We start from the raw sequence: 21,454 nt of genomic DNA on the forward strand, positions 1-21,454 counted from the left end.
TACGTTCTAATAGAACAGCAAAGATAAGTGGGCAAACATTTATCCACTACTTAAACCGAAGATGAGCATTTTACATACATTATCTTATTTAATATTCACAAACCTCCACAGGGCAGGTAATATTATTAATTTTATATTAAAGATGTCTACCTAGACTTGGTGAGACATATCTGTAATCTCAACACTTGAGAGGTAAAAGCAGGAGGATCAAAGAGTTTAAGGCCAGGCTGGACTACAAGAGACCCAAAAAACAAAACAGAAAGACCCACAAAGATATGCAGACCTTAATGCACATCTAGTGTATACCTGGTGTCACACAGCTACTGAGAAGTGAAGCCAGGACTTAAGCTAACTAACTACTTCCAGTGAGAAATATAGTTACTGAAAATGCTTTCTACCTTGTATCCAAATGATGGGAAAGAATATCGGTCTAGAAAAAACAGACTTTAACAACTTTCCAAACTCCTGCTAGGCGTGGTAGGCCATGCCAGAGACTAAGACAGGCAGATCTGAGCTCAAGGCCAGCCTGGTCTACAGACTGAGTTCTAGGCCAGCTAGAGCTACATAATAAGAACCTGTCTCAAAAACCAAAACGAAACAAAAAAGACCTTTTATAGCAATTATTAATGCAAACTAAACAAGAAAACAATCCCTTTCCTTGAGCATAGTACTAGAGCATTTTTTGCTTCTGCATAAACATACATCATCTTCAAAATGTAAATGGGGTAGGTGGGGTATGATAGTTAGTACTATAAAGTTGGCAGAACCTGGAATTATACAGAAGACAAGCCTTTAGCACACCCGTGATGGACTACTTATCTTCTGGGCACACCTGGGAGAAATTATGTTCATTAGGTTAAATGACAAGGAGAGACCCACACTAAAAGTGAACTGTATAAAACAGGACAAAGCTAGCTAAGCACAAGCGTTCATTGCTCCCTGCTTCCTGACTGTGGATGCATATGATCAGCTGATACAAGCTCCTGCCTTGACCTTCCTGCCATGATGGACTGCATCCTTGAACTGCGAACTGAAGTAAATAAACACTTTCCCCCCTAAGCTGCTTTTGTCAGGCTGTTTTACCACAGCAACAGGAAAAGAAACTAAGGCACTGGGGATGCTACCTCAGTAGTAGAAAGCTTGCATAGCATGTGCAAGGCCCTGGATTCTAGCCCCAATACTGCCAAAAGAAGAAATTATAATGCAGTGTTTTCAGACCATAATGCTGGGCTTCCCACTCTCACCAAAGCAGGATGACTGTCCAGCAATGTGAGATAAGGGGCCACCCACTCAGTGTGGCCCAACTATCTCCTCTGAAAACATTCCTATTTATCGTTGGATGAGGTCATATGGGAGTCCTTGCTAGGATATAGAATCATGATCCCTGGCTGGGAAATTCACACATAGCTGGCAGTTACTCAAGTAGGCAATATAATTTTATCAGATTAAATCACAGGCATCTACAGATATAATGCAGAAAGATGAGAAACAAAGTGAGCAATTGTAACTGGAGAAGAGAACTGAGGATGGAGAAGAGGGGGCCACAGGTGTTGGTTTTCAAAGTTGTTTGGCTGAAACACGAAGACACTGGAAGTCCACGTGGATCAATTTAAAAGATAAAAGCAGGTTTTGGCCTTCTTCACAAACTGAAACAAAAATAACCTTCTGCTGAGTAAACAAATCCTCAAGCTGTGTAAGTTAATCCAAGATGAGGTCTGGGGAGACGACAAATGGTTTTGAAGGGGAAAATGTTGATAAATCAGAACTGGATCTCTGTTTTATGTGTACCTGAGTCAGAGGGAGAGAGGCACATGTGCCACAGCCTGCATGTAAAGAAGAACGACCTTGAGTGTTGCTTGCTGCCTTTCATCTTGACTAGGGAAGGGTCCTTACTCTTCGCCACTGACCCCAAATTTCTGAGAATTCTCCTATGTGGCTCCACGTTTGGAGGAGCAATAGGTTTACAGACGCACCTACTGCTTCCAACTTTTATGTGGTGTGTAGATCAAATAAGCAACATCCCCACAGGCTATTTCAACACTTGGTCCCCAAATAGTGGCGGTGTTTGTGGAGGTTATAGAATCTTTAGGAGGGAGTATATATAATCACTGTAGGTTTTATAGCCTGGGCCCACTTCCCCCTCTCTGCTTCATATGTGCAGATGAAATTTCTCTCTGTGCTTCCAAGCAGCCAGGCCAGCCTCATTCTCCTGCTGGCATGCCTTCTCCACCTTTACAAACTCTTACCCTTTTAAACTGTAAGCTAAAATAGATCTTTTTTCCATAAGCTGCTCCTTATCAGGGTATTTTATAACAACAGAAAAGTAACTGATACATGTGGGTTCTGAGGAGTTGATCTCAGGTCCTCATATTTCCACAGTCAGTACTTTACCCACTGTGCCATCTCCCGAGCTCAAACATGAACCTTTAAAACATAAAATATGCAGGCTAATTTGGGATATCATCTATAAACAGAAAACGTTTCAGCTAATACTCCTGCTTAGATTAAGTCATCTGTCAATCCATTCAATGGCCCCCACCAAGAAGTGGATGTAAAAGCTCCATGGTCCATACCACGCTATTGTTTCCACATGATGCTGCAACTCTTTCTCCCTTCAGCCATCATCAGAAACAACCTTCTCTTCAAACGAAAAACTCACAGAACAATAGATACAGTCATGTACATACAGGGATGTAAGTTGCCACCTTTGTTAAAAATTATTTAATTATATTTTGCACTTGCCTTTCCTAGTTCTATACCAGAAAACAAAATATTTGTTGAAATGTGCTGTAGTAATAAAATGGAGTATTGGGAGCTAGAGAAATGGCTCTGAAGTTAAGAGTACTGAAGTTGCAGAGGACCTGGGTTCAATTCCCAGCACCCACATGGTGGCTAACAACGAATTCTAAGGGATCTGCACCCTCTTCTGGTCTCCTGAGCATTGCACATACATGGTGTACTTGCATACACGCAGGCAAAACATTAAATAGAAAGGAAGAAAAGGCGGAGAGAGAAAAGGGGATATAATATGGAATATCTTACTTCCCCAGTAAGGAAGAAATCACACTAAACTCAGGGGTGGTATTGCTCAGCACTGGGGACAAGTGCTGATAAATGAATCTCTAGGTGGGTTTCTTGATTGTGTCGAACCTCATGGAGTGCACTGACACACACCTAAATGAGGTAGGCCAGTAACTGGTGGCCCCTTTACGTAATCAAGAGATGCGGAGAAAATGAAATGGATGGGGGCCTGCAAGATGGCTCAGTGGGTAAAAGCCTGACAACCTGAGTTCAATCCCCAGAACCCATGTAAAAAGCAGTTATGGTGGCCAACATCTGTAGTCCTAGCACTCCTATGACAAGATAGGGGGTGGAACAAGGATTCACCCAGAAGCTCCCACATCAGCTAGCCTAGAGTATGCAGCACAGCAGAAACAGGGGAGACCCTGCCTCAAAACAAGGTAGAAAGTGAGGCTCAACTACAGAAAGTTATCCTCTGACCTCCACACATGCTCTGTGGCTTGCATGTGTCCATACTCCCATACAGAAACATGCACATGTGCATACACAGACACAAACAATAATAAAGAAAATTATATAGACAGGCCACTGCTAGCTTAACTCAATTATCCTGTTTTGCTCTACAATGTATTAGCAATCAACAGTATAATAAATACCAACCATTTACTATCAAGTGGTGCACACTTAATTTATGTGCTATAGTTTTAGCCAACTGGCAAGGAAATAGTTTACACCAGCATCACCACAAACATGTAAGGAAGGCACTATGCTATGACACTCCAATGGCTGAGACTTTCCCACAGCTATGATGTCATGAGGAATTTTTCAGTTCCATTATATTCTTACTGGCACAAATGGAGTTCATTGTGTACCAAAAATGTTATGTGGCACGTGACTGTGCCTGCTTGTAAACAAAACACAACTGGTTTAACAAAAAACCAACAGACCCAGCTAAAGGGTTAGCACAATCATTACACATCAGATTGAAAGTCTTGCTTCCTTCCCCTAACCCACAAACCACTGCTTAGGCCTCTTGAGGCTCCCGAGACATGCCCTCATTTCCGAGCCAAGCTCCCATCATCTTAAGCCACTGGCTGACATGAATGTTCTATTTCTAATTCTCTTGTGACCAAATAGGTACATGTCCTCCTTCAAAGTTCTACTTTGTTTGTTTAAACAATGAACATGCAAAAGATTTAGGGGTCTTTTGTTGATTCTTACCTTCCACCCATAATGAAAAATGTATTTTAAAGTTATACTTAAACTGATGCAGGCTAAGTTTTTAAAGTCATATTTGTAACATCCTGAAACAGTTATTATGAGGACCAGGAGTAGGGGTGGAGGAGGAAAAAAGAATGCTGTAGGAGCATTCTAAAGCAGGAAATAAAGTATCTGCAATTCAAATTTTCAAAGACTAGCATCTCTAGCAAATTTTCAATTCACATTTGAACTTCTCCAAATGTATAATTTGTTGAATAGTACATGCCACAAGGTCAAAAATGTTATTAATCTGACAGCAAGCTAAGCAAGTTAGCGGCAATGAGCACTGCTGCTTTGTAACCATGGTAAGCATATTACCCTACAAAGCCCTAGGTCCCCCACCTGGAGGACCAATGCCCAAGTCACAGAGGACCTGAGGACAGTGATGCTGTTAGAGTTTGAACAGGAAATATTCACAAATGGCTCACATAGTAAAGCCTTGGTCCCAGCACTGGAGAGATAGCTAAATGGGTAAGAGTGCTCGTTATGAAAGCCAGAGGACCTGAGTCCTAAACCACAGCACCTACATAAAACCCAGGCATGACGATACATGCCTGTAACCCCAGTGTTGGCTGAAGGGCATAGACAGGCAGATCCTTGGAACCTACTAGCCAGTCAGCCTAGACAAAACCATCGTCTTCAGGTTGAGTGAGAGACACTGTCTCAAAACAACAACAGCAGCAGCAAAATGGAGAGTGAGAAAGGAAGACATGCAACATCATCCTCTAGCCTTCAGATACACACATGGACATTCGTACCCACTGGCACAGGTGTGTGCTCATGTACATACATACACTATTTTGGGAGGTGGCACAAATTTTAGGAGGTGGGACCTACTTGGAGTACATCACTGAAGGCATGCCTTTGAAGGTTATACATGGTCCCAACTATGCCTCCTCTTCTCCCTCCAGTCCATCAGGAGGTGAGCCACTCTGCTCCACCACGTGCTCCCAATCATGACTGTTGCCGCACACTGGCCCAGAAACTACAGAGCCAAGCGACAGACTCGGTCCTCTAAAACTGTGAGCCAGAACAAATCTTTCCTCCTGTAGGCATTTGTCTCTATGATTTTCACACTATTTGTCTAACCATTGCCTTCCAGAGACACAGTAATAGCATGTGGAAGGAAAGGCAAAGGCCACCAGAGGAGAAGAGCTATGGTTAGAGCCATAGTACCCATGGTAGAAGCCATAAGCAGAGAAAGCAACTCATAGCCACACTTTGCAATCCCAGCCTGTGACACCAGCTTTCAGGAGGCTAAGACAGAGTTTGAGGCCAGCTTGGGCAATAACCAAGGGACAAGGGAGAATGGGGTCCCTAACACTAACTGATTGCTAACTACATGTCAGGCACTGAGAGTTTAGGGTATTATGTTTTAGCTAGTTATAGCAATAACTTCATCAAGTGCAACTAGTATTATCCCTTTGCACAGATGAAATGGTTCCAGAAAGGTCAAACCAGTGAGGGGCCCAACAGTAGTTGCCCTATGCTCCTGTGCCCATACATACAGATTATAATCTGAGCACCGTGCATGCTGCCTCTGAGAGCAGCCTGTTCAATCTGCTAACAATTACACTGGCCCAACAGCAAGAGCAACTAGGAAGTGCATAAACATAGGCTCTCATTTTTGCTGAATCATAACACATTAACTGACTGAATGTTTATTCAAATTTTCTTCACAAAATAATCTGCCCCAAAAGGCTGCCAGCCCCAAGGTGAAGGAGTCAGGACCCTGACAACAATTACCAGAATGGGCACATGGAAAGGGCACTTACATACACACAAAAGAAGGTATAGTTACTGCCCACACAAGCAGGGAGTGTGCTCACTGTGCACCACTGTGCCCAGGAACCACCAGCAGACGCTCAGGGCAGTACTTGTTTTACTAACTGATCCCCAAACACATTTTAGTGTATACAACCCCTCCCCCATTAGATATTTTAACCCAGGGGATTAGACACAGTCAGACACCTCGGAGGATTCTCATGTGGGTGCTCAACTGAGGAAACCAGCGTGCCTCCAGTGTTCTCAAGGGAGGCTTCTATCACAGAACATGGGAAATGTTTTGAGTAACTTGTTTTCTTGGTTCTCCAAGGATTCTCAAAGCACAGGAGAGGAATTTGTTACACATTCCTGCTGAGAAAAACGCTATTTCAGTCATCTTGGCCTGCCAAAGAACATCTCTAAGCAAAGAATATATTCCTCAGAAAGAGGCAAAAAAGGGTCCCAAGTTTCTACTTCACTTAGAGCCCAAGGCCCCTCATAGCCTCTCCTTCCCAGCATGGACCTCACCAGCAACAAAGTCAGCAGGCCCTTCGTCCAACAGTTAAGGTCAGCCATCACAAAGGGCTCAGCACTCCTGGGTTACCCTCAACTCTAGCATTCCTCACAGCTCTGGAAACATAGAAGGGCTCAATCTGGTAATTCCCTCTCCCAGATTCACAATATAACTATCAGGGAAATTCCTACTTGTTTTATCTCTCTCTCTCACCAATGAAGTATAAGCCACACAGACAGGAGTTACTATCTGGCACATTCAGCAGGCACTTAATAAGTATTTGTTGGGGCTGTGAGTATAACTAAGTGGTACAATACTTGCCTATCATACACAAGGCCCTGGGTTTGACCCCTAGAACCATAAGAAAAATAAAATTAAAATGTGTTGGTTAAACCAAAAACTTTTATTACTCAGAGTCCAACCTTGGCCTTCTTCTTCGGTGTTCTCATAAGCATCTTTTTATTCCAACAAAAATGAAATTTTAGTGTTCCCCAAAGATAACCAGACTTCTTCAACTGGGCCTACTTGTGTTGTTCTTACAACTAGAAAATGCATTCTTGGCACAGGACTGTCAGAATTCTGCCTAGCCTGAAGGATCATCAGAGGCCTCTTCCTACATAACCACCGCCAGAAGAACAAAAATAGATCCCTCTCCTCTCCCACTCCTGTTCTCCAGAAGCACCATCTGTGATCCTGTACAGGGCCATCTAGTGCTGCCAGGCACACCTAGTGCTGCCTTTATTAACATACTCCCTCTGCCCAGCTCGTTTTCTCTGGTTCAGTGCACTAAAGACAGCATGAAACTTGAAGGTAGTATGCCTGTGTACCAGTAACTTTGGCATTCCTTCCAGAATGTAGGACAGTGCATTAGTTATGACTGTCACTTGCCTGTTGTGGCTGAGCTGTGATATTAACCAAGCAACGCAAAACCAGCACTGCACAAAAACATGTACTTAAGAGGTCTGAGCCAATGAGAAACCACACTGCTTTTGGTCCAGGCTGCAGGGTACTCCATATAGAATGCTAAAGACGTGAAACCACACCGGTTTTGGGGGTTACCTTTCCTGATTGCTGAGTTTGGCATACATAGCTTCCACCAATTCCGGGCTTTTCAGAAAGTGGTCTGTAATAATCAAGAATCTAAGGGGAAAAGAAGGGTGGGGGAGAGTTTGGTTACTTCAACAATAAAACAGACATGTTCTTATCTACTTTATGGGTATATCTTACACACACACACACACACACACACACACACACACAGCCTTTAATTTTATTAAACTTTTTGGTTTACTGTCATTTAAATGTTTTGAAGTTCACATATTTTTTTTCTATAAGCAGCAAAAAGTGGGAAAAAAATTTTGAAGTATTGTTCAACTTTCCACGTGAAAAATTTCTAGCAATAATTCAAACTGATTCAACTGGAGAAACGGGTCTACTATAGCTTTTACCTGAGGTGCAAAAGGAAAATTCTTCACTATGAACAGTAACACGAAATTTAGCTACAATTTCAGATCCAGACAGGAAACACAGCACACCATTTCAGTCAGAAGCTTAGTACTGTAAGATGAGGCAGAGAAATGGACATGTCATACTGTTTTTAAGAGATGACAACAATGCAGTGATGAATCCTGGCTTGATTTTCCACTCTTTAAGAGTTCTCAAATTACCAAGAAAACATCCACACTGTCAAGCAATGTGCTCACCTGAACTTATGAGATGACTATGGACGCCCCGAGGCAAAGATTATAAGGCATATTTCTTCAAAGTACGTCTGTGACATCTAAAAAGACTAAATAATATTCATTCTGAACTGTGTCTACCAGAAGGGTTTCTGACAAAAAGATTTAAGAACTAAGGAAAATAATGTATAATGCTATAAATATGGTTACAGTAATGCAAGTTGATCATAAAATTGTAAATACACTAAGAAACTATTTAACCTCTTGTTAACAAACAAAATGTCATTCAGTATGACAATCACACATCAGCCATTACAAAACATTGTCCTTCAAGTAGAAGTAAACTCCAGCACTGGGGATGTAGCTCAGGGGCGGACAACTTGCACAAGACCCTGTGTTTCCTCCACACTACTATCACCCTAGAAAAAATTTTAAACAAGTATTCTATTTCTTCTACAATCTTTAAAATAGACATTACTTGGAATTAAATGTTTCTAATAATAAATGATAAATTTTTCAATAGTATTCCTATTTATTTATATAGTTTATCAAATGGATTAAGAATTCATACATTCTGGGGCTGGAAAGATGACTCGGAGGTTAAGAGCACTGGCTGGTCTTGCAGAGAACCCAGGTTATTCCTAGCACCCATGGTGGCTAACAACCATCTGTAACTCCAGTTTCAGTGGATCCAATGCCCTCTTCTGGCCTCCAAGGGTGCTACATGACCCAGGCATAACACTCATACACATAAAATAAAAAATAGTAATTTTTTAAAAAAATTCATGCATTCCAAGTCGGGTTCACAAATAAAACTGGAATCCTAAAGCCTGCTCATAAGTCAGCTACTTGAAATTCAAAATACTTTCTCATGAAAATATTAAAAAAAAAAAAACAGTATTTGCCAGGAGTGGTGGCACACACCTATAATCTCAGCACTCTAGAGGCAGAGGCAGACAAACCTCTGTGAGATGGAGGCCAACACAGAAAGTTCCAGGCTACACAATAAGACTGTCTACCTTTAACAGCCGTCATCAAAAAGAAACACCAGCAATATGCTAAGTACTGTACCAGCAGCTAGAACACAAGTTTTATTTCCAAAAATACTCTCCGAACAGCAGAGAAAAAGCCACATGCAGACAATTACAGAAGAATGTGCAAAGTGTAACATGTAGACACACATCACACAGTACAGAAGCCAGTGCAGGGAAAAGTGGTGACGTACAGGAGAAGAGCAAGACATCAAAGAGGCCAGAGAAGACTTCCACGACTTCCCAGGAGAGAGAACACTTAGCACAGAGTGGAACAAAAAGAACTTTAAAGCCAGGCGTGGTGGTGCAGGCCTTTAATTCCAGCACTCAGGAGGCAGAGGTAGGCGGTTCTTCGTGAGTTCGAGGCCAGTCTGGTCTACATAGTAAGCTCCAGGCCAGCCAGGGCTACAGGGAGACCCTGTCTCAAAAAGACCAAAAGAAAAGAAAAGGGAGGGGAGGGGAGGGGAGGGAAAAGAAAAAAGAACTTTAAAAGACTGTATGAAGGAAAGAATAGCTATGTGACCAGGGAACACTAATCTATGCTGTTACAGATCTGGACCTACTGTGGCTAACTCGATGACTCAAAACCAGTCAATAAACTCCTTTTGTGCACATGCTTTCTGAACTATTCTCCAGACACTCAAGATTCACCAAATTTGTAAATAATATAATGCTTACCACATGCAACACACTGCTTTTTTGTTAAGGATTCAATGACATAAAAAACACTGTTCTTGCTGGGCGTGTTTCTTGTGGCTCACGCCTTTAATCCCAGCACTTGGGAGGCAGAGGCAAGTGGATCTCTGTGCGTCCAAGGCCAGCCTGGTCTACATAGTGAGTTCCAGGACAGCTGGAGCTACAGGGAGACCCTGTCTCAAAAAGACAAAAACAAAAAACAAAGAAACACCCCACTGTTCTTGCCATCAAGAGTTCATTCTAATGAACACTTTAATGCTATGAATCCAGGACACACAGATGTGGTTAGCAAACAGGAGATGGCAAATTCGGAGTACAAGAGCAAGGACAATTATGTTTACCTTTCAGACTTAATACTGAAACAGGTAACAATGTGTATTAGGTAGGTGACATGCCTAGAACAAAGGATTTTAGTTTGGAAATGGAGCTTTCTTGTGCAAAGTAAGTGAACGAGATGATCCAAATACAAATAGGAAATAATGCTTTACTCTGTCATTATTTTAATTTTCTAAAGAAATTAAGTACAAGCTCAAAAGAATGACTAAAGTTTAGGCCAAAAGGCAAAAAACTAAGAGATCATACTTGGAGATGCACACCTCTTCTCTAAAAAATCAGTAATTATTATAACACATGACACCGTGAAAAGGAACAAAGCTTCAAAATTGGTAAAGCTTTCTGTCTTTCTGCAATGTGTTAGCTGTGTAACTTCCAGGCAGCTATCATCTGTATGTAGCAGCAGAGCACCACTCACAGGATGGCAGCATGAATGCCAGAACACACATAAAGAGCTCCAGCTGTCCCACGGGATCTATCAGACGCGGCCCCACCCACTTTACTACATAATTTTGTTTCTAACTCATTCTTTAACTTATTTACTCATTCACTGACAAAGTCAGATGAACTCAAAATAGAATCTTGGATTCACATAGAATCATATCTAAGATTCACAGATTTTCATACCTATGAACAAAAGCACACATTTTTAGAAGATATTATCACAATAATTCAAACCAAAGACGCTTGCCTATACTTTCCTGTTACTCCAGTAAATCTAAACAAAAAGATGCAGAGCTACTGCAGTCTTACACCTTTCCCTTTCCAAGAATGAAGAGGAAGAAATGAGATGACAAACCTGTGACTTCTGAGATCACGTAGTTGATGCTCTCAACAGCTACATGAAAGTCCAAGGAAAAGGTCAGGCAGGGAACCTCTCCCAATTTTCAGGAATCAATTGACATTTAACAGTAAAACATAATTTTCTGGAAGCCGCTGGATAGTTCATTGCCAAATGCAGCTCGTGAGCTACAGAATTTTCCACTGACAACTATTTCCCTCCTTTTTTCCTGTCTTAACTGCACACGATGACCTCTGATAGTTTTTTAACTACTCTCAAGTAGGCTTTGCATCTTACCTATTGTGACCTTGTTGGTCCTTTACTCCTTTATTTATTCATATCTGTTAAGATACAGATCCCACCTACCTAGCTAACAGGATTTGGCTACAGAAACTTGCTCTAAGTTTCTGAGCTCTAATGCCTCATCCTGACTGATTAGAAATGCTACATTTTCATATAAGGGATGCTTTCCAAGTTAAATTGTTTATTTGCATATGGTAATTCAAATACAAATGATATTCGGAAAAGTAAATAATTTAAAACTCAGCTATAACTTCAATGTAATGATGACAGTTCACTCAAAAGGCCAAACTAAAAAGGTTTCAATTTCACTCAAGGCTCACTACATCAGAAGGCCACCTGTGCCCTAACCACAAGGCCCACTGTGAGGAACACAACCACAAAGACACTTAGATTATTAGGAAAAGACTATTAAAATGGGAACATCAAAAATAAAATATAAACAAGATTTTTGGTGAGCTTTATAAAGAAAAACAGATCAGCTTATTAGGAGATAATGTAACAAACTGTAAACATCTACCTCTGTATGTACTTGAGAGCCTGAAAATGAGTGGAGCAAACTGAAAGAACTGACAAGAGACTGGGCATGGCAGCACACACCTGTAACCTAGCACTTGAGAGGCGGAGTCCAAGGCCAGCTACGGCTACATGGCAAGATCCTGTCTCAAAAGAGGGGAAAAAAAATACACTGATGGGAACACTCCGGCAAAACCCTAGCATCTATATTAAAAGGTATGCGACGGTGTGTGCCTGTAATCCCAGCATTGGGAAGGCAGAAACAAAGTAGATTCCCTGGAGCCTGTTGGCTAGCCAGCCTAGTCTAATTTGTGAGCCCCACACTCCAGTGAGAAACTCAAAGAACGAGGTGGACAGCTCTGGAGGAACACCACCACCAAGGGCAAATACTGGCCTACATACAGAGCATAAAGAAACAGCTCCACCACAGCACCCTAGTGACTGCTTGTATACACCTACAAAGGCCACACAGGCCAAAGCTTAAACAGCAGCTCATCTGCATCTTGCTTACTGTCTTGGTTCAAGAACAAATGAAGACGGGAGGTTCTTTCTTACAAGTTATTGTGAGATAGAGTCCAATGGAGTATTACAGAGTTCTTTCTGCAGCAGCCCTCTCAGAATGTAAAAGCAGCTTGTCTCTCTAAGTAACAAATTTTCTAAACCTATAAGAGGCTGCTCTTAATTTCAGCAAACAGGCCTCACCTGGACCTGTGTGTGTCTGACATTGAGTCCCAGAAGAACAGGTCAAAGAACACAGGACTGAAAAAGTATTCAAGCAAGTCATGCCCAAAAACTTCCCAACGTTCAAGAAAGGCATACAAGTAGCAGGAACCCCCCCACCCCCCAAAACAAGCTCATTATTAACTTCTAAAAAGACAAAGAAAAACAATGTTTTTAAAAGCAACCAGAGAGAAATCAGGCCTTCTGTTTAGATAATGGGAACAGCCAAGTGTCTTCTTTACACAGTGCCTAAAAGAACCAGATCAACTCCTGATCATTTTAAAAAAATATTTTATTATTTTATGTGTATGAGTACATTACCCGCATGTATGTAAGTGCATCCGTGTCATGCAATGCCCGTGGAGGTCAGAAGAGAGCATTGGATCCTGTGAAACTGGAGTTATGGATGGTTGTTAGTTGCCATGTGGGTGCTAGGGATAGAACCCAGATCCTCTGCAAGAGCAGTCAGTGCTCTTAACTGCTGAGCCATCTCTGCAGTCTCAACTCCTGATCTTTAATGAGCCATCACTGAGGCCCCAGCAGTCTCCAAGGTGCTGAGACATCCTTACACTGTTTTCATTCACACACCAAGAATACCCTCCTCTTTACCACCTTAAAGAATCTCCTTACTTCGAGGTCATACACCGATTTACATCTCTTTCACAACCTCAAAAAGTCCAATTTTGTTAACGATACATTAAAACATGATATGGTTATCATGATTTTACTTAAAATTTCTACAAAGAGGGAGCTTGGAGAGATGGCTCAGTGGTTAGGAGCACATACTGCTATATTGGGACCTGGGTTCAGTTCCCAATACCCACATGGTAGCTTAAAACTGTCTCTAACTCCAGTTCCAGGGGATCCAATGACCTCTTCCAGCCTCTATGAGCACAGCACACACATAGCATACTCACAATACATACAGGTAAAACACTCATACACATAAAATAAAAGTACATCTTTAAAGATAAAACCTTCTTTAAAAGGGCTGAAGATGTACCTCAGTGGAAGAACACCTGTCTACATGTGCAAAGCCCAAGGACCATTTAATTCCTCTGCACCACAAAAATGTCAACAAACAAACACATAGTTGGCATACACTGGGCATGAAAGCAATAATTCAGCTACTCAAGAGGCTGAGGCAGAGGATCAAACCTTCAAAGCCAGCCTGAAGAACACAGCAAACCCCTATCTCAATATAATACTAAAGCCTCTACAAGGAAAATATCTGTGAGGATGACTTGCGAGCAATCGGACTTCTAGCAGGACACTTACGGCCACTCGGACTCCGGGTGCTTCTGCTGGGCTTCTATGACATTAATCGCAATATTGAGGTTTTCTTCCAGGTCTTTCATTCTTTCAGGATTAAGAGATGTGAACAAAATCATTGAACAGTAGGCAACAATTTTTTTGTCTGGATGATTTAAGCAAGACCTTCCAAACAAAGAAATGCAATTCTTAGTCTAAATTAGCAAACGGAAAAATATAAATAATATCAATCTTTAGCAAATTCAGTATAACTGATTTATTTATGTATTTATATTTTATGTATATTAGTGTTTTGCCTGCATGTATTTAACTGCACCCATGCATGCAGTGCTCACAGAGGCCAGAAGAGGGTATCAGATCCTTTGGAAGTGTAGTTAAGGATAGCTGTTAATCATCATGTGGATGCTGGGAACAGAACTTGGGCTCTCTGCAAGAGACCCAGTACTCTCTGACACTGAGCCATCTCTCCAGTCCCATATAACTGATATTCCTAAGAATTAATAATTTATAATGCTGTGAAACAAAGCATACTACTGACAAATGTAGTAAGTATAACATTAAGATACAATAAAAAGGGACTGGAGAGATGACTCAGGGTTAAGAGCAGGTACACCAACCTCATTCACAACTGCCTGTAACTGCAGTTCCAAGGGATCCAGTGCTCTTCTGACCTCCACTGGCAACTGCAACATATTCCCACACAGACATACATGCATACACGTAAATAAAAAAATAAACCTTAGAATAAAGACTAGAAAAAATTACACTTGACTTAGGACTTAAAAGTGAAAAGCAAATAACATCTGAGATAAAGATAAAAATGATCATATTTATAAAGCATTAAAAATGTTCATTCTGTTAAAACAAATCATAAGCATTCCCTCAACAGCCACAGTTATAAGGGACAGACATCTAAAAGAACAGAAGGACTCAGAGTTAAGAGCCATAATATGATTCCTAAATCATTTGCTGACCAGCTATATGGCCTTAGCAAAGCTGCTCTTTTATCAGTTCTCAGCTTTAGCATGGCTCATCACAGATTCTCCGACTTCATGACCCTTGGTGTGGTGGCAAATGCCTGTAATCCCAGCTCTCAGGAGGCTGAGACAAAAGGATCCCGAGTTCATGAACAGCCTGGGCTACATACTGAGCTCCAGGTTAACCTGGGCTATGTAAAGAAACCCTGTCTTGCCGGGCATGGTTGTGCATGACTTTAGTCCCAGCACTTGTCCCAGGCAAGAGGCAGGAAGATCTCTGTGAGTCCAGGGCCTGCCTAGTCTACGTAGTAAGTTCCAGGGCAGCTGGGGCTACAGTGAGACCCTATCTCAAAAAGACCCAAAAGAAAAAAAAAGAAAAAAAAAAAAGAAAGAAAGAAACCCTGTCATTAAAATGTCAATAAACATTTAAATTCCCTAACATTCTTCTGATGTGGTTATTTCCATGATTTACAGATGAAGAACTCTATTGATCACATTTGTCCAATGGCACCAAGTCCAAATTAGGACTCAAGTTTGGATATGGCTGCCTCATAACTGCAGAGTGAAATCATGTAACTTCTTTTAATATGTCAACAACATACTCACATGAAGAGTTCTGGGAAAGCATGGACCCAAACAATGGATTGAGAGTCTTCATTCCGTGAGGCAATGTTGCCTAAAAACTGCAGGCCACAGCGAAAAGCTAGGAATACAGAAAAGTAAAAATTAAAGATATCAGATTAAACAAATGTATAAATACATATTAAGAAATACTGCCCATGTGATTTAACAGCGGTGAGTGTGTGAGTGCGTGTGTGTACATGAGGGTCTCACTCCACAATGAAACTTCAAGCCTGACAGTAATATGCCTCATCAAAACAACATTCTATGTGAAAGTAATTTTAAAAATTTTTTTTTAATTTTTATTATTTTTATGTGTATGTGTGTGTTACCCGTGTCATGCAATGCCCTCGGAGGACAGAGAGGCCATCTGATCCCCTGGAACTGGAATTACGGACAGTTGTTAGCTGCCATGTGGGTGCTGGGATTTGAACCCGGGTCTTCTGTAAAAACAGCCAGTGTTCTCAACCACTGAGCCATCTCTCCAGCCCCAAAAGTAACTTCTTAGATTATAAATGTAAGCACAAATATAAATTACATGAAATACCACTGAAATACACACTCCAGTTAAAAGATGGCTACAAGTTGGGCCTGTCTGCACATGCCTGCAACCCTGGTACTCCAGAGGCTGAGGCAGGAGGATCATGCTAACCAAAGGTACACCAAGACCAATCCAGTAAGACTCTGTTTCAAAACAAAAACCAAAACTAAACACAGCAATACTTAAGAATTTTAAGTCACTAACCATATGCTACTTAAAAGACATCTAAAAACATAAGGTTAGAGAATAGTAAGTTAAAGAATGCTAAAAGGATAGACCAGTGAAATATCAGTCAAAATAGAGTAAGAGACCACTTCAATCAGACTTAATAAACATTAATGCAAAAGGCATAACCAGAAAAATTTTAGGTAACTCTTACAGAATAACATGAAAAGATGTGACAATTTCAAACTGGAATGCACCTGATAACATAAGGAAATAATAGTAATATAAATCTGCATCCTCAAACATGAAGGAGAACTGACTACAGTAAACGGGAACAAGGAGGTCGAGTAATTAAAATACACCTTTCTCTGCAACTTCAAGAAAACAAAAATATCCATACATCTCAGAGATTTGAGCACAACTTAATAAAAGCCTAACTCACATTTAGAATATAAAAGAGCAAAATATTGGCCAAAAGTTCAGATGAGTGACACCACCAGACGCTGGAGAAGAAGTAAACAACACAAACTTGCTGCGAGCCGCACCGCAGCACGGTGCAGTCACTTTGGAAAACAGCCTGGCAATTTCTTACAAACTAAACACACACGCACGCACGCACGCACACAAAACCATTCATTAAACTGTCAAAATACAAATGAAAACGATGCATGTACCAAGGCAGAAATTACAAAATACAAATCAGTACGTACCCCCCATGGGGGAGGCTTCTTTAACCTCATCAACAAGAAGTCTGCAGCGCACAGTATAACCAATAGCCAGCTGTAGCAACAGATTCCTTTTGAAAGAAAATGAGTCCAAGGCACCCATATCACCACTTATAGTTAAGAGCATACAGAAAAACTCCTGCCAGCAAGACAAAAGATCTGAAGACTAAAAAGGAACAAACCAAACTACCAAACCCCACCACAGATAAAATGCTAAAGTATAGAGAGAATTTTTTTTTGTTTTTCGGAGCTGAGAGCTGAACCCAGGGCCTTGCGCTTGCTAGGCAAGTGCTCTACCACTGAGCTAAATCCCCAATATTTTAAGTGGGCTTTTTGCATTCTTAAAGAGAACTTATAAAAGTTGGTAGAAAAAGTCAGTATTAAAAAAAATTGAGTATCACTGCATACACAGAACAATCGTAAGGACGCTGGGCCGGGGCTATACCTCAGTGGTACCCTTTCTTACCATGTGCAAGGCCCTGGGTTCAATGTCCACTAGGAGTCAGGAGGGACAAAGGTACCATTTATAAAAGTATCAAAATCCTGGGCTCAGAGTTGGCACCACGCTTTAAGTCTCAGGCTCATAACCAAAGAGGAAAGTCCCAAAGTACAAGTGAAAGCGACATGCACACCACTAAGGAAGAAATCATGGAACAAGACAGAACGCCAGGTTAAGGGAAGAACTGTACTAGAGACTCAGTTTCCATCTAGATAGTACAAGAAATCCCAGTCTAGCTCCAAATAGGGCAGTCCACATACATACATGTGTATGTGCCATTTCACCTCCCAGAGGACAGACACGTTTCTAGGAAATCTGATGAAACCATTCTAAAATTCATATGAGGATAAGACTGTTAATAGCTAAGACATTGTTAAAAGTCAAAGAGGATTTGAGTTCACAATAGCATCTGCTAGTTGTCGGTAAGATAGGGTGGTATCAAGATAGGAACAGACAGACTACAGAAAAGAACTTGACTCAAATCTATAGTGATAAACAATGACAGAGGTACAACAGCAAATCAGCACGTAAAAATGGTCTATATAAAATTTAGTACTGGGGCACCTGAGCATCAGCATGAAAAATCTGATCATGGGCTACTGCCTCACTCAAGACAGAAAATTCGAAAATTCTATTCCAGCCACTAACCTGAGTATGAAAAGCCAAAATAAAAAACCTTATAAAACATCAAGGAATTTTTAATGCAGAGGAAAATATTAATAAACATATTAAAATTAATAACATATGAACAGCAACGCTTTTTTTCTTAGAAGACACAAGAATTTTTAAAAAATCATCACAGAATAGAAGATGTATGAAATACCTAACTGCCTTTGGAGTCATAGCATAGTCAAAAAACTCTTACAAACCATTTTTAAAACAAAGATAATAGAAAAACGGGCAAAAATCCTTTTTTAGAAAAAAATTAATTCACAAGATCCAAGAGGGGGAAAAGCATGAAAAGGCCAAGAAGTCGTACTTCACACCCACCAGACTGGCACAACTGACACGTAGTTAGAAAACCATACAGTGTATGGTGAGGATACAGGAGTTAAAGATTCAAGAGTCAGGGCTGGAGAGATGGCTCAGCAGTTAAGAACACTGGTTATTGGGTTCGAATCCCAGCACCCACATGGCAGCTAACAACTGTCTGTGACTCCAGTCCCAGGGGATCCCACAGCCTCTTCTGACCTCCACGGGCACTGCACAACATGGGTGCACCTACCTACATGCAGGCAATACACACATACACGTAAAATAAATATTTTTTTTAAAAAAAGATTCAAGAGTCCATAAGCTATGACACAGCACACATTTAAATCATTCTTGAGTGCACCAATTCTTAATTTTGTCTCCCAGCTCCACAAACCTTCTTCATTCTCTGCTCTGTGAAAAATAAAGGTGGACCTTCAAAGACAGCTCTTGCTGCCAGCCTTGTCACCAGGATTTACTTCTAGAGGACACCCTCCTCTGCTCTAGCTCTAGGACCAGTTTCTCCAGGCCCAGCTCCCCACAGGACAAGGCGTCAGCAGTACTGGCAGGCAGCGTTTCCTCAGCCAGCCTCATGGCAAAGCCCCCTCGCACCAGAGGGTGAACTTCGACCACTCACCAACACCACCTCTCAGCACTTTGTCTACCACCTAGTGAGCCGTGACTATGACCTCTCCAAGGATCTTAGCCCAGAGTTGGCAGGAAACAGTGTCCTCTCCGGTTCAGCCCTGGGACTAGAAACTACTGTGTCCACAATTCTTATGTTCAGCACTCTCTTTACTTCTCACCATACAATACCATTAATTTAAGTCTTTATGACAGCAATTCTTTTTTTTAAAGATTAATTTTACTATTTCTCCCTTTGTGTGTATGTGTGTGTACAACCACCTATGTGCATGCAGGTGCCCTTGGAGACCAGAAAAGGGTGTTTGGATCCCCTGGAGCTAGAGTTACAGGCAGCTGGAAACTGCCTGATGTGGGTCTCGGTAATGGAGTTCTCTGCAAGAGCAGGAGGCACACAACTGCTAAGCCATCTCTCCAGTCCCCTATGGCAGCAATTCTTTACATTAAACCGTCCTATTGAGCAGGGAGCATAGGCCCCAAATCTCAGAAACTCAAAAGTTCGACATCAGCTTGGGCTATGAAGCAAGAACGTATCTCATACACACACACACACACACACACACACACAAAAAAAAAAAAAAAAAAAAAAAAAAAACAAAAAAAAACAAAAAAACTTCCCTATGCAAATTGTGAGGTAGTTTCAGAAGAGACAAAAGGGAGGGAAGGAGGAAGGAAACAGTAGAACGAGTGGAGTCAAACCTCAGAAAATAGTGACGGGTGAACCAGTGAAGGTAAACAGAAACCAAGCCATGATCTTAAGTAAGAAAATTCATAAACAGAAAAGCAACACTGAGGTGACAGGCTGAGTTACAGGAGGACAGTCCCAGCTCAGTGCTGGAGGGCATGGGGAAGAGTCTGGGGTTCAAGAACCCAAGAACTGCATAGCTTGCTGCAAAACTGTGACCAAAGGCCCCAACATGCAAATCTTAAAACTATGCAAAGAAAACAATGCACCAAGAACCCAAAACTGAATTCGTATTATAACCTAAAATAAAATACAAAACTGCATGTAAACATTTATATCAACAGATACAAATACCAAGAAAACAACTTTTTAAAAAGCAAATGTTTCTCCCAGCCTACTGGTTGTTTTCTCCTATCTACTTTTCTGAGTTTTTTAAAAGTTAGTCTGTAATATATACTAATTAAATGTTTGTAATAGGAAAGTGCTGACCTTTTTCTAAATAAGTCATGATACTAATATTTCTACTGAATACTTCAGAATCTTAACACTCAAATATACAAAATTTAACATGCAAAAAAAAGCCAACGAGGGGACTAGAGAGACGGCGCAGCAGTTAAGAGCACTGGCGGCTCTTGCAGAGGGCCTAGGACCCACAATGGCGGCTAACAACCATCTGTAACCCCAGGTCCAGGGGATCCAACACCCTCTTCTGACCTCCTCAAGCAATGCACAACACAGGTGCACTTACACATATGTAGACAACACACTCATACCTATGAAATAAAAACAATTTTTTTAAAAAGCCAACAGGATAAATTGGTCTGTAAGCCAAATGGCCCACAATTCACCAGGCAGAGCAAAAGCAGCACACAGCTCTGAGGAATCAGAACCCAACCCAGCACACTCTGGAAGAAGACTTAAAAATGGTCTGAGCACAAGAAAGAAGACTCTAGACAGGTAAAATGACAGTGTACTTTGACCGAACATCTTATCAACTGATCTTTATGTAAACACTCCAAGTAGTACAAAGCCCCTCAAAAATGCCAGCATTATTTTTAGATTAGAAAAGAATATGCCAAAAACAACATCAATAGCTCAATTAAAATAACTCATGCTTGTGTTTTCATAAAACTTGATGACCATAATATATTTGTCATACCACTGCAATTATTCCCTGAAAATACTCTAAGTATTATTTTGACAGTGTAATTACACTTCTTACCTCAGAAGCAGTAACAAAAACTGGCCTGCTTACCCTGACAACACTCTCCCTAAAATAAGGTTCTCAGACAAAGTATCAAGATATTGCAGGTACATCACAGAAACCAGAATACTTTTTACAATATCATTGTATTAGGTTTGAACTAACATACTATGAAAAACAATTGAGTTTCTTGTTAAACACAAATTTCACTGTCAAATTCCAAATAAAACTCAGTGCCTTCACTCTCAGTATTTTCGTAGAAAGTGGTAAGAATCTCCTTAACTTTCCTTTTCTTCCTTGCCTCTGGAATATTCTTCCAACTCTGACACAGAAAAAGAGGTCAGTTACTTAAAACCAATACAACTGAAAACTTTTAAATGGAAAATGCTCCAATTTCATGAACTGGAATTGTCAATATTGTAAACATAATCCCTAGTATCTACAAGTGTATTCCTATAATTCAACAATAAAACATTATAATTTAGGGCTGGGCATGGTGGTGCACGCCTTTAATCCCAGCACTCAGGAGGCAGGGG

The 21,454-nt window shown here is 40.9% G+C and overlaps 1 protein-coding gene across 1 annotated transcript in view; it reads right to left on the reverse strand.

Moving 5' to 3' along the window:
* Positions 1-21,454, reverse strand: part of Atxn10 (ataxin 10) — a 155,482-nt gene that overhangs the window by 100,161 nt on the left and 33,867 nt on the right. Inside the window, exons 4-6 of the mRNA XM_008844688.3 lie at positions 15,471-15,567; positions 13,894-14,052; positions 7,619-7,699 (exon numbers count right to left, since the gene is read on the reverse strand). Coding sequence (XP_008842910.1) covers positions 7,619-7,699; positions 13,894-14,052; positions 15,471-15,567 — 337 coding nt within the window. The remainder of the gene's footprint in view (positions 1-7,618; positions 7,700-13,893; positions 14,053-15,470; positions 15,568-21,454) is intronic.

Source organism: Nannospalax galili, unplaced genomic scaffold (genome assembly GCF_000622305.1).
Source record: "Nannospalax galili isolate Female #2095 unplaced genomic scaffold, S.galili_v1.0 scaffold180, whole genome shotgun sequence".
Classification (NCBI taxonomy): domain Eukaryota; kingdom Metazoa; phylum Chordata; class Mammalia; order Rodentia; family Spalacidae; genus Nannospalax; species Nannospalax galili.